The 15,650-nt window shown below is 45.1% G+C and overlaps 1 protein-coding gene across 5 annotated transcripts in view; it reads left to right on the top strand.

The window, feature by feature from the left end:
• Nucleotides 1–15,650, top strand: part of ABR (ABR activator of RhoGEF and GTPase) — a 192,512-nt gene that overhangs the window by 134,455 nt on the left and 42,407 nt on the right. For all 5 annotated transcript variants that reach the window (XM_037810282.1, XM_037810286.1, XM_037810283.1 and 2 more), the window contains 4 exons: nucleotides 2,533–2,585; nucleotides 3,186–3,326; nucleotides 5,174–5,295; nucleotides 6,966–7,131. In XM_037810282.1, the coding sequence (XP_037666210.1) occupies nucleotides 2,533–2,585; nucleotides 3,186–3,326; nucleotides 5,174–5,295; nucleotides 6,966–7,131 (482 nt within the window). The remainder of the gene's footprint in view (nucleotides 1–2,532; nucleotides 2,586–3,185; nucleotides 3,327–5,173; nucleotides 5,296–6,965; nucleotides 7,132–15,650) is intronic.

A 15,650-nucleotide genomic window follows, 5' to 3' on the forward strand; every position in this document is an offset into this window, starting at 1 on the left:
CACCTGGTAATCAGAGCACCCCACAGGCGAGACCTCCCGGGGGTCACTGAGTGTTTACAATCTGAGGACGGTTTGAATTTGGGAGCGTGGGTAGACAGACCTCAGTTCAAAACCCAGCAACCATTTACAGCTGTGGAATGGGAGCTTAACTTCTTTGTGCCTCACTTTCTTCATCTGTAAAATAGGCTAGTGATCGTTTTTTTTTTTTTTTTTGACTCAAAAGAGATAATGCGTGTAAAACAGTTGATTCATGCCCTTGAGCATAGCATAGGTACCTGGTGAACTTTAGTTTATTAATGTTGTTGATGAGCTGAAGGACACTAGACAGAGATCAGCTTGTTCCTTTCAGTGGTCTGGCTCTTAGGCAGTGTAGGTGGTGTTTGCAAAGGATGTAGTCAAGGAAAGCTTCTTGGAGGAGGAGAAACAGCCATGGCAACTTGGTGAATGGCGGGTCTCCCAAGCAGGACGGAAAGACACAGTAAGGAGTGAAGCAGGGGCTGGAGGTAGCTTGGCCTGCCAGAGCCATGGGGCAGATGAAGAGGCAGGAATTCTGAGGGTACGGGGAGGACTCTGCACCCCAAATCCCCAGGGGAAGCATGCACACAGGGACCGTGGGGAGCCCAAATGCTGGGGTCGCTCTTCCTCCCCTAGATCCCCCCAAATGTGGCCAAGCCCCTGACCCGCTCCCTGCACTTTCCCCTCCCCACTGAGGCTGGGGCTGCGGTGCTCATTCCTGGGCGCAGGCGGGCGGCCTCTGAGGTGACTCTAAGCATATTAATAACCCCTCTGAAACCCAACCTACCATCGCTGCAGACCGCTAATATTAGTCAGAAACCTCTTCTCCTCCAGGGACCCTGGCAGTGTGGCGTCAGCTCTCCTGGGGTTGGAGCACAAGGCCCACCTGGCAATGTCTGCTTGTGCTTGCACTTTTCTCGTGGGTCTCTGGCACATTCTGGTGTAATTTCCCCCTAAGATGGGCTGAACCACGTATGGGTGCCTTAAAGGACCTCAGAAATGGGCTCGTTTGGGCTGGTAACTGGCTCTACCCTCGCAGTCCCTGCCACACACCTGGTCCTGCCACCTCCCAGCCTAGCCCCCATAGCCTGTGGGGAGGAGGGTCTCTAGAAGTTGTTAAATAAGAAAGGGCTACAGATGAAGTCATAGGAATAGTGTTGGCGTAAAGCAGTGGTTCTCCACCCTTCCTACCCACTGGACTCAGCAGGGAAGCATTAGAAATGCTGATACCAGACTCCACTCCCCAGAGATTTGGATTTGGTTGTTGATGGGGTGGGGGGCCTTGCAGTGAGAGGGGGTAGCAGGCATCTGTATCTTGTAAGAGCTCCCCCAGTGACTCTAATGGGCAGCCGAGCAAAGACTCCAGATAGGGCTCATGGCACACCGCTGAGAACCGCATCTTCTCCGCAGCCAGCAGATGGCTCCCTGAAGTGTCGAGTGTCTGCTCAGCCATGTGCGGCTATTCATTTGTATCTAGGGCTTCGGGCAACGCTTTAGTCTGGGGGCTGGCTAGGGCATAAGCACCGGCTTTGGGGACCCGACACAACTGGGTCCTACGGGACACCCAGTCCTGAGTCCCCTTTCCCAGGCCAGCGTCCAGGTGCAGGGCTGACATGAAGCACCTGTGCTGGGGAGGGCCGCGCCCAGCTGCCTGCAGGGAGTGTCTGGGAGTGTTGGTCCACCAGCTGCCACCCCCACCTGTCCCTTCTGAATTCCAGTGATCCCAAGTTGGCATCCGGGTCGCAGAGGCCTGTGGTGAAGGGGAATCCAGCCAAGCTGCCATTTCCCCAGCCTCGTGGGGCTCCCACAGGCGAGGCCTGACCTGAATTTTCTCAGGAAACCTTTGCCCCCTCCGGCTGCTGCTTCTTAGGAGCAGAGCCTTTCTGTGGAGATCAGGCCTGCCTCCCCAGCCCCTGCCTGTGCTCTTTGGGGGGGTTGAGCGGGTGGCGAGAGATCTCCCCGATGGAGCCAAGGCAGCTGTGTGGGTCAGCAGGAAACAAGCTGTTCCCAGCAGGTGGTGCCAGGCCTTGCACAGCAGGAGTGAGAGCAGGACCCAGCATGGGGGAGCTGCCGCCCTGGAAAAACAGCATGTCTTCTTCCTCCATTCTGGGGTCCTGGGTGTGCCCCCAGAGCTCTGCTGGACTCTGCAGGGGTGTGCATAGGTGGAGCTAGGTGACTAAGGGTGGGAGGCCATGGGGACATCTGCTGTGAGCCCAGGCTGGCCAGGACTGGCCTGAGGGACAGCTCTGGGAGAAATAGTGCTGGTGGGGGACAAGGAGGAGGAGGAGGCAGGGGTGGGCAGGGGGCTGGGCTGGGCAGCTGGGCTGCGTCCGGTCTATTCCGCGTGCTCTGGCCCCCACTGCCCGTGACAGTGCCTCGGCTTCCTGCAAGTGGGAGCTCATGTTGGGAAGCCAGGCAGGGTCGATGGAGGTGACGTGATAGATAAAGCTGATCCGTGAGGTTGAATTGCTCCTTGCATTTCATCCTGTCTGTCTTCTTCTCCCCTGTCCCCCCCAGCTCTGCTCTACAAGCCCATTGACCGAGTCACTCGGAGCACCCTGGTCCTGCACGTGAGTGTCAAGTCCCCTGAAGGGCCAGGAAGGGGTCAGGAGTTTGATGGAAGACTGAGCCTAGGGTGGGAGGGCACTAGAGTCACTGAGAACAGCTCATGTGGGGAGACGGGGCAGAGGGTCCCTGGGCCCCGACTGCGCCTGCCTGGCCAGCAGTCACCGTGCCAGTGGGGCCAGGACCTAAATATAACTTGGCTACCAAGTTTGACAGTGGGCCAATGCTTCCTAGGAGGCAGGCACTTCCTGCCTCCCATCCCCTGCCTCTTGGCCTGTACTGTCCGTGGAGCAGCTGTGGAGTGGACAGAGAGGGGTGTTTCTTCCAGCTGCGTGGTGAGATGAGCCTCCACCTGGCTCCCCCACCAGAAGGAGAATAATGGCTGCCACAGGAAGGAAGGGGGGCTACTCCTGCTGCTCAGACCCTGAGTTTTAGTTCAGATTTTGCAGCCATCAGCAGATTAGAGTGGGGGTCCCTGAGTGCCCCCACACCATTCCCCTGGAATTCTTTGGGTGAGAGTTGAGTACTGCTGGCCAACACTTCTCCCCTCTGTCATCTCACTGAGCCCTGGACACTCCCCCAGCTCACTGCCTGTCCCCTCCCAGGACCTGCTGAAGCACACACCTGTGGACCACCCAGACTACCCGCTGCTCCAGGATGCCCTCCGCATCTCCCAGAACTTCCTGTCCAGCATCAACGAGGACATTGACCCCCGCCGGACTGCAGTCACGACCCCCAAGGGCGAGGTGAGCTCGGGATCCAACCCAGCCTTGCACCCAGGATGGCTGGGTGAGTGTAGGAGCGTGCAGTGGACCAGGTCACTGTCTCATCTCTCTGTCATGCACTGTGGCCCCGTGCCCCTGACCCCCACCAGCCGGGCCTCTTCCCAGCCAAGAAGAGGGCTTCAGCCTTTAGTCGCTCTGATTACCTACGGTGTTTCAGGCCCTGGGCCCAGAGCTTTCAGTCCAATGTCTTGTTAATCCTCATAATAGTCCAATGAGACAGAAGAGGAAACTGAGGCCTGGGGAGGTTCAGTGACTGGCACAGGGTTCTCAGCCATAGTGTCTGAACTGGGTTCTTCATCTGGGCTGTCTGTCTGCAAGCCCTGTGTGTTGGCCACCATGCCAGGGAAGCCAACAGCTTCTTGAATGCAAACACTCTCCAGTATGGTCTTCTCCAGGGACCCCGGAAAATACTGGCTCAGTCTGAGCTGGGGACAGAGAGTGCTTCAGGTTGCTCCAGATCAGTCTGCACAGGCGGGTATGCAGGAGCTGGGGAGTGAGCCCCATAGTGGGAAATGCTGGTAGTAGAGGTGGCCAAGGTGGGATGTCCCAGGTGGGTGCCTGGATAGGGCACAGTGGCTCCATGGAGTTCCCTCGGGACCCTTCTTGGTGGAAGGGTGGGGGTACCCCAGTGAGGAGAGGCAATTGGAGGAATCTGAGGGACAGTCATCCAAGTGGGTCAGCAGCCTGGCCCTGTCAATACAGGAAATTAAGTGGCATTTAGGAGTGAAGGCTGATGGGGTTTATGGTCCTTTGTTACATTTATGAGGCTCTGGTCTCCTGGGGAGGGAAACAATGAGGGACACGGTCTGGAGAGTGACTAATGGGGCAGAGAGAGCTGTCTCTGCCAAGTCCCCAGCCCTAGTTTGCAACATGCTGGAATGTCACTAGTTTGTTTGACTCTGGAAATATCTAAAAAATCTCCAGCAGACTTAGAGCTCCGTCAGTTTCAGGTCATCTTGATTGTATACTTGCAATGTGCTCATCTACACGTTGCAGCAGAAGTTGGTCACATGGTATGTAGCACACAGTGGAAGGCTGGGAGGGTCTGGGATGGTTCCAGGGAAGCCCGCTGGCTCCAGCGATGGTCGGGAGGGAGTTCTGGACGTCCCATGCCAAGCCAAGTGCTCCTGGCCACCCAGGGTCTGGGTCCAAGGTGGCTGCAGGTCCCCCAGATGCTGCTACAGCCCCACTGAGGGCAGCTCTGGGTCCATCCACCAGGGGTGTCTGGATGATCCACTCAGAAGTAACCTAAAACCAGTCCTGAGTGGGTCTGCAGGTCTGAGGTTGAGCTGAAACTGGGTGAACTTGTTAGGCTCAGCTGTTTTGTTTCAGGTCAGGTCCCTGGTTGGGTTGGTGGGGTGGGAGGGTGTTCATACCTCCACGTGGAGGAACCAGCTCATCCTGGACTAGGGTCCATCCAGGTGGGAGCTGTCAAGACCACAGGAAAGCGTCAAGCTACTATTTATTGATCACATCTTATGTGTCAGACTTATGCTAAATGTTTTCCATATACCATCTTGATGAATCCTACCTTATGGGCAGATAGCATTATCCCCATTTTACAGATGGTAAAGCTGAGACTCAGAGAGGTCAGGGCACTTGCCTGAGATCCCAGCTGAGAAGTGGCAGAGCCTGGATTCAAACCCAGATCCACGTGACTCCAAAGTCAGTGCTCTTAACCACCTGGCAATTTGGCCTCTCCCGTGGGCCCTCCCCAACTGCCTGGTGTTCCCCAAATCCCAGTGCAGGCTGAGCCCTGGGCTGCACCCGCTCTGAGCAGGCTGGGGTGGGTGTGCCATCCCCCTCAGACACGGCAGCTGGTGAAGGATGGCTTCCTGGTGGAGGTGTCGGAGAGCTCGCGGAAGCTGCGGCACGTCTTCCTCTTTACAGATGTCCTTCTGTGTGCCAAGCTGAAGAAGACATCAGCGGGGTGAGTGTGCAGGGAACCTAGGGTGCAAGGGCCCCTCTTGGAGCTCCTCAGCCACCTGGGGCAATTTGAGTTGTTTTTTCCTTTTTAAAAACATTAATTAATTTTATTTCACTACATAGCTTTTTTCTAAAATAAATTATGTTTTTAATTATAAAGATAATACAACCACATTACAGAAAAAAAATCACCCCCCAAACATAAGCACCTGTCTCCTGCTGCCATACTTTCTTCCAGTTTTTTAATGTTCTTACGTTTTTCATATAGTTGTAATCAGAGCGAATATCCAATTTTATGCTTTGCTTTTTCCATTTCACGTCATAAGCATTTTCCCTGTTGCTGCCTAATCTTCATAATCACCATTTTGCTTTACTGCATGATACTGCAAGTGGAGATGCCATCATTTACTTAAGCATTCTCCTTTTATTAGACATTTCTAAATTTTTGCTAATTGCAATTCAGTGAGTATTCGTTAAATCTACCGTTAAACCATTTATTGAGTGCTTATCCTGTGCCAGGTGCCATGACAAATAAATGCTTTGAATGTGTTATTTCTAATCTTCCCAGCAACTCCACAAAGCAGATATTATTATCTCCATCTCAGATGAGTGAGAAGCCTTAGAGAAGTTAAGTAAGTTGCCCGAGGTCACACAGCTAGAAGTGGAGGAGATGGGATTCAAACCCTGATTTGTCTAATTTGAAAGCTCCTTTTCACCTCTGTCTCCACACCCAGTACTCTGGGCCCACTCTGTGCCATGAGCAGAAAAGCTTATTGAATATTCATTCACACGTTCTTCCACCTTCATTTGCTAACCTTCTATCATGTGCCGAACACACTACCTTGCAGGTGAGGGGGAGACAGGGAGACAAGCCATGTTCTTAGTTCAACACTAAGGGACCTGAATGAGAGGTACAATCCTAAGTTCTGGGGCAAGTCAGAGAAGGAGAGGCTTTTATGAACTGCAGTAAATGGGATGCTTCCCTGGAACTGCATCCGATTTGAGATAGGTCTAAGGCAGAGATGACAGTAATAAGCATATGTGCCTCACCTTCAGTCTTTTGCTGTGACAGACATTACTAATCAACCACAGCACTTTTTCATGCTAGGCCAGCATGGCGCTTGATGATCCTCAACCCAGGACCCCATGTTACCTCTGACGATCAGAGTTGGTATTCAAGATAACGTCGCTTTCCATCTCTGGTCTTAAGTTGATGAATGTGAGCTAAATATGGATAGGCGAGAAAGAAAGCCAGGACGTATGATGGGGAGTGGGAAAAGCCTTCACTGTTGCTGAAACCCCAGTGGTGTGGGATGTTTAAAGATATCAGTCATACTGGGTTAGAAGACTGGCAAGGCCAAGGGCCAGAACCATCCCTGACTCTAGAACCTGCTCGATGTCTCAGGACAATGTCAGGCCAAAGGAACTGACCCTTCTCTGAATTCCAGCAGCATCTGCTCTCCATCGCATGTGATTTAGTTGCTGATTACTATGCGTGACTCTGATACCCCATGTGTGTATTTCCTGATCTGGCTCTTCAAGGATATGGATCATTCTTGCCTGTGATGAACTCTTAGCAAATCCGTTTCAGGTGGCTTCTTGGCTTACAGCCAGCAGTACAGTTGCGAACAGCCAAGTTCCCTCTGCTCACGTCTCCCTCCGGCTTGTTTGCAGGAAGCACCAGCAGTATGATTGCAAATGGTACATCCCCCTGGCCGACCTTGTTTTCCCATCTCCCGAGGAGTCTGAGGCCAGTCCTCAGGTGCACCCCTTCCCAGACCATGAGCTGGAGGACATGAAAATGAAGATCTCTGCCCTCAAGAGTGAAATCCAAAAGGAGGTGAGTCAAGCCTGGAGCAGGGAAGTCAGGGCATTTTTACTGCATTTTTTTTGAACTGGGTTTGCCAGGTGAGGTGGAGGAAATGGACGTGGTACGGTTTGGGAGTCTGATGAAGGAGGCAGGATGCAAAAGTGGAAGGCCTCAAGTGTTTATGTGCCAAGGAAAAGACCCTGATCACATCAGATGAGCACTGAGCAGAGGCAGGGAGGGCTCAGAATCCGGTGGGCTTGATTATGGAAACTCTCCTAGAGAGCAGCGTGTGTCAAGCACTGCAGAAAAGGGGAGATAAAGGAGAAGGAGGAGAGAAAACTCTCACCTTCTTCCCAAGGAAAGGGGAGTGTGAGCAAGAGGGAAGCTCCTGGGAAACCTCTCAGAGACCAACAGATCAAGTAGGCAAATAAATAAGGAGGGAGGGTCTTGCATATCGTACTTAACACACTTGATCAAAAAATGCATAGAAGCTTGCTCTCTTGTCAAACATGGAACAGTCACAAATATTTATCGCATAGTAGGCCACAAAGGAAGTCTCAGATTGTTTTAAAATGATAGCATACAGGCTATGTTCATAGACTACTGTGCAATGAAGTTAGAAATCAGTGGCTATGATATAGTTAACGCTACACCTGTAAAGTTAAAACTTTCGAGTTAAAGAGGAAATCAGAACTGCAAACTGGAACTGCATGAAAATGAGAGCACTGTATATCAGAATCCATGGGATGTAGCCAAAGCTCTCCTTAGAGGAAAATGTATAGCTAGCCCTAAATTCAAGTATTCAAAAATGTATGAATATTTGTGGCTAGAGGAAAGTACCTTGGGAGGAGCCTTCCTGGTGAATGGGAGAAAAGGCGTGGAGAGGCTCTTTTTTTTTTTTTGAAAAGCCACAGATCCATTTAATAATGTGATATTTAATATTAAAGATGTTAAACCACCAGATAACTTGATGAAGAAAAAAGGGTGACAATGCAAGTATACAATAATAAATAAGAGGGAAATAAAATGTAAACTATATAAAAAAACATAATAGCCTTCTTTGTAGAACTCCGTGCAGGTAAATTTTTTTTTTTTTTTTTTTTTTTAATTTTTATTGGGATTGTTCAGATACCATACAATTAACCAGAGATCCAAAGTGTACAATCAGTTGCCCCTGGTACCCTCTTACAGCTGTGCATCCATCACCACACTTAATTTTTGTTCAATTTTTAGAAACTTTTCATTACTCCAGGCCAGAAATAAAGTGAAAGATGGGGAAAGAAAAAAAAAAAAGGAAAAGAAAAGGAAACTCCCGTATCCCTAACCAACCCCCCTCAATTACTGACTCGTAGTGTTGGTATAGTACTTTTGTTACTGTTTATGAAAGAATGTTGAAATACTACAAACTGTAGTATATAGTTTACAATAGGTATATATTTCTCCCCTATATGTCCCTCTATTGTTAACTTCTAGTTGTATTGTCATACATTTGTTCTGGTTCATGGAAGAGTTTTCTAATATTTGTACAGTTAATCATGGATATTGCCCACCATAGGATTCAGTTTCATACATTCCCATCTTTTGACCTCCAACTTTCCTTCTGGTGACATATATGACTCTGAGCTTCCCGTTTCCACTTCGTTCACATGCCATTCCCAGCACTGTTAGTTATTCTCACATCTTGCTACCTACACCTCTGTTTATTTCCAAACATTTAAGTTCGTCCTAGTTGAACATTCTGCTCATACTAAGCAAACACTCCCCATTCTTAAGCCTCGTCCTATATCTTGGTACCTTATATTTCATGTCTAAGAGTTTACATATTATAATTAGTTCTTATCAGTGAGACCCTTGTGCAGGTAAATTTTTAAATCATTTTTTATTGTAGAATATAGCATATATTCATAAAAGTGATAACTTTCCAACTGCAATTTAACAAGTAGTTAGGGAGCAAATTTCAAAGAATATTATGGGTTACAATTCCACAGTTTCAGTTATTTCCTTATTGTGAAATATAACATATATACAAAAAGGTATAGCTTTCAAATTAAAATTGAACGAGTAGCTATAGAACAAATTTCAAAGGACACTATGGGTTACAGTTCCACCATTTCAGTTCTTTCCTTCTAGCTATTCTAATACACTAGTAACTAAGAAAAAGAAAATTATGTAGAGATTCAGTATTCATAATCCTTTGCTGAATTCCATTTTTGTCTGTTGCTACTCCTTCCTCTAGTTTCATCACTTTCCCAGTCTTCAGGGATGTCTAGGCAGTGACCACCCTAACTTGTTCATGTTGAAAAGGGGTGTCAACTTTATGAGAAAAGGAGACACATCTGGTTGATGTTCTTGAAGAGGCTATTGCCTCTGGGTGTTGGGACGTAGCTGGCATTGGAGTTCCCTGAAGGATTTATATTTCTGAAGAATAAACTTAGTGACTGAAACTTTTATAGAAAGTCTCAAATAGGGATCCGGGTGTTCTTTCAGGTTTTGGGGACTACTGTTGACTTGGGCTCTTCCTATTGTGGTCATATGGCATATCTAGGTGATACTTACATAGCAGTGACCTCCAGGACAGCCTCTTGACTCTATTTGAATTCTCTTAGCCACTGAAACCTTATTTTGTTGCCTTTCTTTTCCCCCTTTTGGTCAAAAAGGCATTCTCAACCCTTCAATGCCAGGGTCAGGCTCATTCCTGGAATCTACATCCCATGTCACCACCAGGAAGGTTCATTGATCTTGGGGGTCCTGTCCCATGTCGGGGGGGAGAGGGTGATGAATTTATTTGCAGAGTTAGGCTTAGAGGAAGTCCACATTTGAGCAACAAAAGAGGTTCTCTGGAGATGACTCCTAGTATAGGTGGGCTTAGCCTCCCCTTTACACCCATAAATTTCACCCTAGCAAGCCTCAAGATCGAGGGCTTGACTTATAAAGTAAGGGGTTCCTGGATTCATATAGCATATGTTATGTCCACGATAATCCATCCATATCTCACATTATCATCACTTAGTTGTACAATCCTCATCACTCTCTATTTTAAACAATTCTCATGACCCAAATCACCTCATATCTCTTGTCAGCCCTTAATTATTTGTCCCTAGAATTTATGTGGTACTAGTATGGTATTCCTATTAATCATAGTCCCTAGTATGCAATAGGTAGATTTTTCCCTTATACCCTTCTGTTTTCAGCTCTCTGTGCTAGTATCATACCTTAGACGTATATCATGCAAGCCCCTGTCGATATTTGTGGTGCTGGTCTGTGGGAAACATGCCTTTAAGCAACCCCTTTCAATCCTATTCACCTTCAGTACAGCTCTGATACTTATAATCCCATGAACAGTTGTCATGCTATCCATTCCCATACCTTTGAATTCATCATCATTAACATATCTGAACATATTAGATTATCATTTCACCTTCACTAGCTTTTGTCTATCACTAGGTCCCCAATATTCTACATTATAAGACAGTGATTTTACATTGTTCAAAGAGTTCATGGAACTAGTAGCATACGGTATTGTTTTTTTTGTGTCTGGCTTATTTCACTCAGCATTATATCTTTGGGGTTCATCCATGTTGCCGTATGTTTCAGGACCTTGTTCCTTCTTACTGCTTCATAGTATTCCATCATATGTATATACCACATTTTGTTATCTGCTCGTCTGTTGAAGGACACTTGGATTGTTTCCATCTCTTAGCAATTGTGAACAATGCTGCTATGAACATCGATGTATAAATGTTTGTTCATGTCACTGCTTTCCAATCTTCTGGGTACATACGGAGAAGTGGAGTTGCTGGATTGTAGGGTAATTCAATATCTAGTTTTCTGAGAAACCATCAAACTGTTTTCCACAGTGGCTGTACCATTATACGTTCCCACCAGCAATGAATAAGAGTTCCAATTTCTCCACATCCTCTTCAGCATTTATTGTTTCTTATTTGTTTAATGGCAGCCATTCTTATTGATGGGAGATGGTATCTCATTGTGGTTTTGATTTGTATTTCCCTAATAGCTAGTGAAGATGAACATTTTTTCATGTGTTTTTTAGCCATTTGTATTTCCTCTTCAGAAAAAAACCTTTTCATATCTTGCCCATTTTATAATTGGACTGTTTGAACTATTGTTGTTGAGTTGTGGGATTTCTTTATATATGCAGGATATCAGTCTCTTATCAAATATTTGGTTTCCAAATATTTTCTTCCATTGAGTTGGCTGCTTCTTCACCTTTTTGACAATGTTTTTTGAGGCACAGAAGCTTTTGATTTTGAGGAGTTCCTATTTATCTATTTTTTCTTTTGTTGCTTGTGCTTTGGATGTAAGGTCTAAAATGCCACCTCCTATTACTAGGTCCTGAAGATGTTTCCCTATATCATCTTCTAAGAGTTTTATTGTGCTGTCTCTTCTATTGAGGTCTTTGATCCACTTTGAGTTAATTTTTGTAAAGGGTGTAAGGTAGGGGTCCTCCTTCATTCCTTTGGTTATGGTTATCCAGTTCTCCCAGCCCCATTTGTTGAAGAAACTGTTCTTTCCAAGTTAGTTCTGTGGATTTGGGGGCCTTATCAAAAATCAGTCAACCATATATCTGGGGGTCTGTTTCCAAATTTTCAATTTAATTCTGTTGATCAATATGTCTTTCCTTAAGCCAATACCATGCTGTTTTGAACACTGTAGCTTTATAGTAGGCTTCAAAGTCTGGAAGGGTAAGTCCTCCCACTTCGTTTTAGGATGTTTTTGTCAATTCAAGGCCCTTTCCCTTCCAAATAAATTTGATAACTAACTTTTGCAAGTTTGCAAAGTAGGTTGTTGGAATTTTGATCGGAATTGTGTTGACTCTGTAGATCAGTTTGGGTAGAATTGACATCTTAACACTGTTTAGTCTTCCTGTCCATGAGCACGGAATATTTTTCCACCTGTTTAGGTCCTTTTTAATTTATTTTATTAAAATTTTGTTATTTTCTACGTAGAGATCTTTTACGTCCTTGGTTAGGTTTATTCCTAGGTACTTGATTTTTTTAGTTGCTATTGTAAATGGAATTTTTTCTTTTTTAATTGCCTCTTCAGTTAGGTCGTTACTATATATAGGAACATTGCTGACTTATGTGCATTAATCTTGTATCCCTCCACTCTGCTGAATTTTTTTTATCAACTCAAGTTTCTTTGGCATGGAATTCTTAGGATTTTCCAAATATAAGATCATATCATCTGCAAAGAATGATAGTTTTACTTCCTCCTATCCAATTTGGATAACTTTTATATCTTTGTCTTGGTGAATTGCTCTGTCTAGAACTTCTAACACGATGTTGACTAATAGTGGTGACAGTGGGCATCCTTGTCTCATTCCCGATCTTAGCGGGAAGGCTTTCAGCCCCTCACTCTTGAGCGCTATGCTGGTTGTGGGTTTTTCATATATGCCCTTTATCATATTGAGGACAGTTCCTTCAATTCGTAGCTTTTGAAGTGTTTTTATCAAAAAGGGTTGTTGAATTTTGCCAAATGCTTTTTCAGCATCTATTGAGATGATCATTTGAGTTTTCCCTTTCGATTTATTAACGTGTTGAATTACATTAATTGATTTTTTTATGTTAAACCACACTTGCATGCCAGGAATGAACCCCCCTTGATCATGGTGTATAATTCTTTTCATGTGCCTTTGGATTTGATTTGCAAGTATTTTGTTTAGGATTTTTTGCATCTATATTCATTAGGGGGATTGGCCTATAGTTTTCCTTTTTTGTCCTATCTTTATCTGGTTTTGGTATCAGAGTGATATGAGTTTGGTAGTGTTCCTTTTTCTTCAATTTTTTGAAAGTTTGAGCAGGAATGGTATCAATTCTTTTTGGAAAGTTTGATAAAATTCCCCTGTGAAGCCATCTGGCCCTGGACTTTTATTTGTGGGTAGATTTTTGATGACTGATTGGATCTCTTTGCTTGTGACTGGTTTGTTGAGGTCTTCTATTTGTTCTTGGTTCTGTCTAGGTTGTTCATGTGTTTCTAGAAATTGTCCATTTCCTCTGAATTGTCTGCTTGTTGGCATAGTATCTTCTTATGATTTTTTTTAAATTTCTTAAGATCCTTGGTAATTATCCCACTCTCATTTCTGATTATGTTTATTTGAGTCCTCTCTCTTTTTTACTCTGTCAGTCTAGCTAAGGGTCTGTCAATCTTGTTGACCTTCTCAAAGAACCAACTTTTGGTTTTAGTTATTCTCTCTCTTTTTTTTTTTCCCTGCTGCTCATTTATTTCTGTTTTAATCTTTGTTATTTCTTTTTGTCTACTTGCTTTAGGGTTAGTTTGCTGATCATTCTCTAGCCTCTTCAGTTGTTCAGTTAGGACTTTAGTTTTAGCTCTTTTTTGCTTTTTGATATATGCATTTAGAGCTATAAATTTCCCTCTCAGCACCGCCTTCACTGCATCCCATAGCTTTTGATATGTTGTGTTCTCATCTTCATTCTTCTCTAGATATTTAGCAGTTTCTCTTGCAGTTTCTTCTTTGACCCATTGGTTGTTTAAGAGTGTACTGTTTAACCTCCATATATTTGTGAAAGATCTTGTTCTTTGGTGTTTATTGATTTCTAATTGCATTCCATTGTGGTCAGAGAATGTGCTTTGAATAATCTCAGTCTTTTTAATTTTATTAAGACTTGTTTTGTGCCCCAGCATATGATCTATCCTGGAGAATGTTCCATGGGCACTAGAGAAGAATTTATATCCTGGTACTTTGGGCTGTAATGATCTATATATGTCTAATAAGTCTAATTCATTTATCACATTGTTTTGGTTCTCAGTTTCTTTATTGGTCCTCTGTCTAGTTGTTCGATCTATAGAAATGAGTGGTGTATTGAAGTCTCCCACTAATATTGTAGGTGTGTCTATTGCTCCCTTCAGTTTAGCCAGTGTTTGTCTCATGTATTTTGGAGCTCATTGATTGTGTGCATAAACGTTTATGATTGTTATTTCTTCTTGGTGAATTGTCCCTTTTATTAATATATAGTGTCCTTCTTTGTCTCTTATGACATCTTTGCATTTAAAGTCTATTTTTTCCAATATTAGTATAGCTACCCCAGCTTTCTTTTGGTTGTAGTTTGCATAGAATATTTTTTTTCCATCCTTTCACTTTCAGTCTCTTTGTGTCACAGGGTCTAAGAGGAGTCTCTTGTAAACAGCATATCGATGGGTCATACTTTTTAATCCATTCTACCAGTCTGTATCTTTTAATTGTAGAATTTAATCCATTCACATTCAAAGTTATTACTGTGAAGTGAGTTCTTGAATCAGCCATCTTACCCTTTAGTTTTTAGTTGTTAGATCTTTTTTTTCTTCTCTTTTTTTCTCTTAGAGTTACCCTTACTAATACCCTTCAGTTCTGTGCTTTTCTCCAGACCTCTCTCTCCTTTGTTTTCTTCTCAGCCGGTAGAGCTCCCTATAGTATTTCTTGGAGGGCAGATCTCTTGTTAACAAATTCTCTCAGCATTTGTTTGTCTGTGAAAATTTTAAATTCTCCCTCAATTTTGAAGGAGAGCTTTGCTGGATAAAGAATTCTTGGCTGGCAATTTTTCTCTTTCAGAATCTTAAATATGTCATACCACTGCCTTCTCACCTCCATGGTGCCCTCTGAGTGGTCAGTGCTTAGTCGTACGTGGTTTCCCTTGTATGTGGTGAATCGCTTCTCTCTTGCTGCTTTCAGAAGTTTCTCCTCTTCAGCATTTGACAATCTAATCAGTATATGTCTCAGAGTAGGTTTATTAGGATTTATTCTGTTTGGGGTTTGTTGGGCATCTTATTTGCATATCTATGTGATTTAGAAAGGTCTGCACGTTTTCTTCAACGATGTCTTGAAACTCTTCCTAGCACTTTTCTCTTCTTTTCTCCTTCTAGGACACCAGTGATTCTTATATTTGTTCGCTTCAAGTTGTCCATCATTTCTCTCAGATCCATTTGAAATTTTGATTTTTTTTCCCTGGCCTGGGTCTCTTCTCACCCATCCAGGTGGGTCATAGGCCTCAGCTCCCTGGAGAAGCCTTCCTTGACAGCCATCCCCCCAAGTCTGGGATGGGGGTCCTTTCAGTGTGCTCCTGAGTTCAAGAGAACTGCCTGTGGCTTTGCTTTAATTATACTGAATTGTCATAGCACGTGCAGCTTTTCTTCTCCCCCATAGACTGTGAACCCCAAAGAGGGGGGTGTTTAGCTCAGTCCTAGATCTGTGGTACATAGTAGGTGCTTAGTAAACAATTGTTGAGGAATAAAGGACCAGATGGCCTCAAAGGATTCTTTCAGTTCAGAGAGAACATCTCTCTCTCTCTGAACAAAGGAGAGGAGGACCACAGTTGAAACCCCAGGGGTATTTGGGGCAGAGGATGTCCTGGGACCCAGGGTCTGGCTGAGGGATCTCCTGGGGTGGGGGGGACCCCTGGCCAACCCAGGTGTCTGTTTCCTGGTCCTGCCCTGCCCACCAACCCATCCTGGGGGCACCCTGCCAGCTTGCTTCTCACTGCGACGTGGGAATAGGCAGGTTCTGTGCCCTCCCTCCTGCCCTGGATGTGCAGACG

This window comes from Choloepus didactylus, chromosome 18 (assembly GCF_015220235.1).
Source record: "Choloepus didactylus isolate mChoDid1 chromosome 18, mChoDid1.pri, whole genome shotgun sequence".
Taxonomy (NCBI): domain Eukaryota; kingdom Metazoa; phylum Chordata; class Mammalia; order Pilosa; family Megalonychidae; genus Choloepus; species Choloepus didactylus.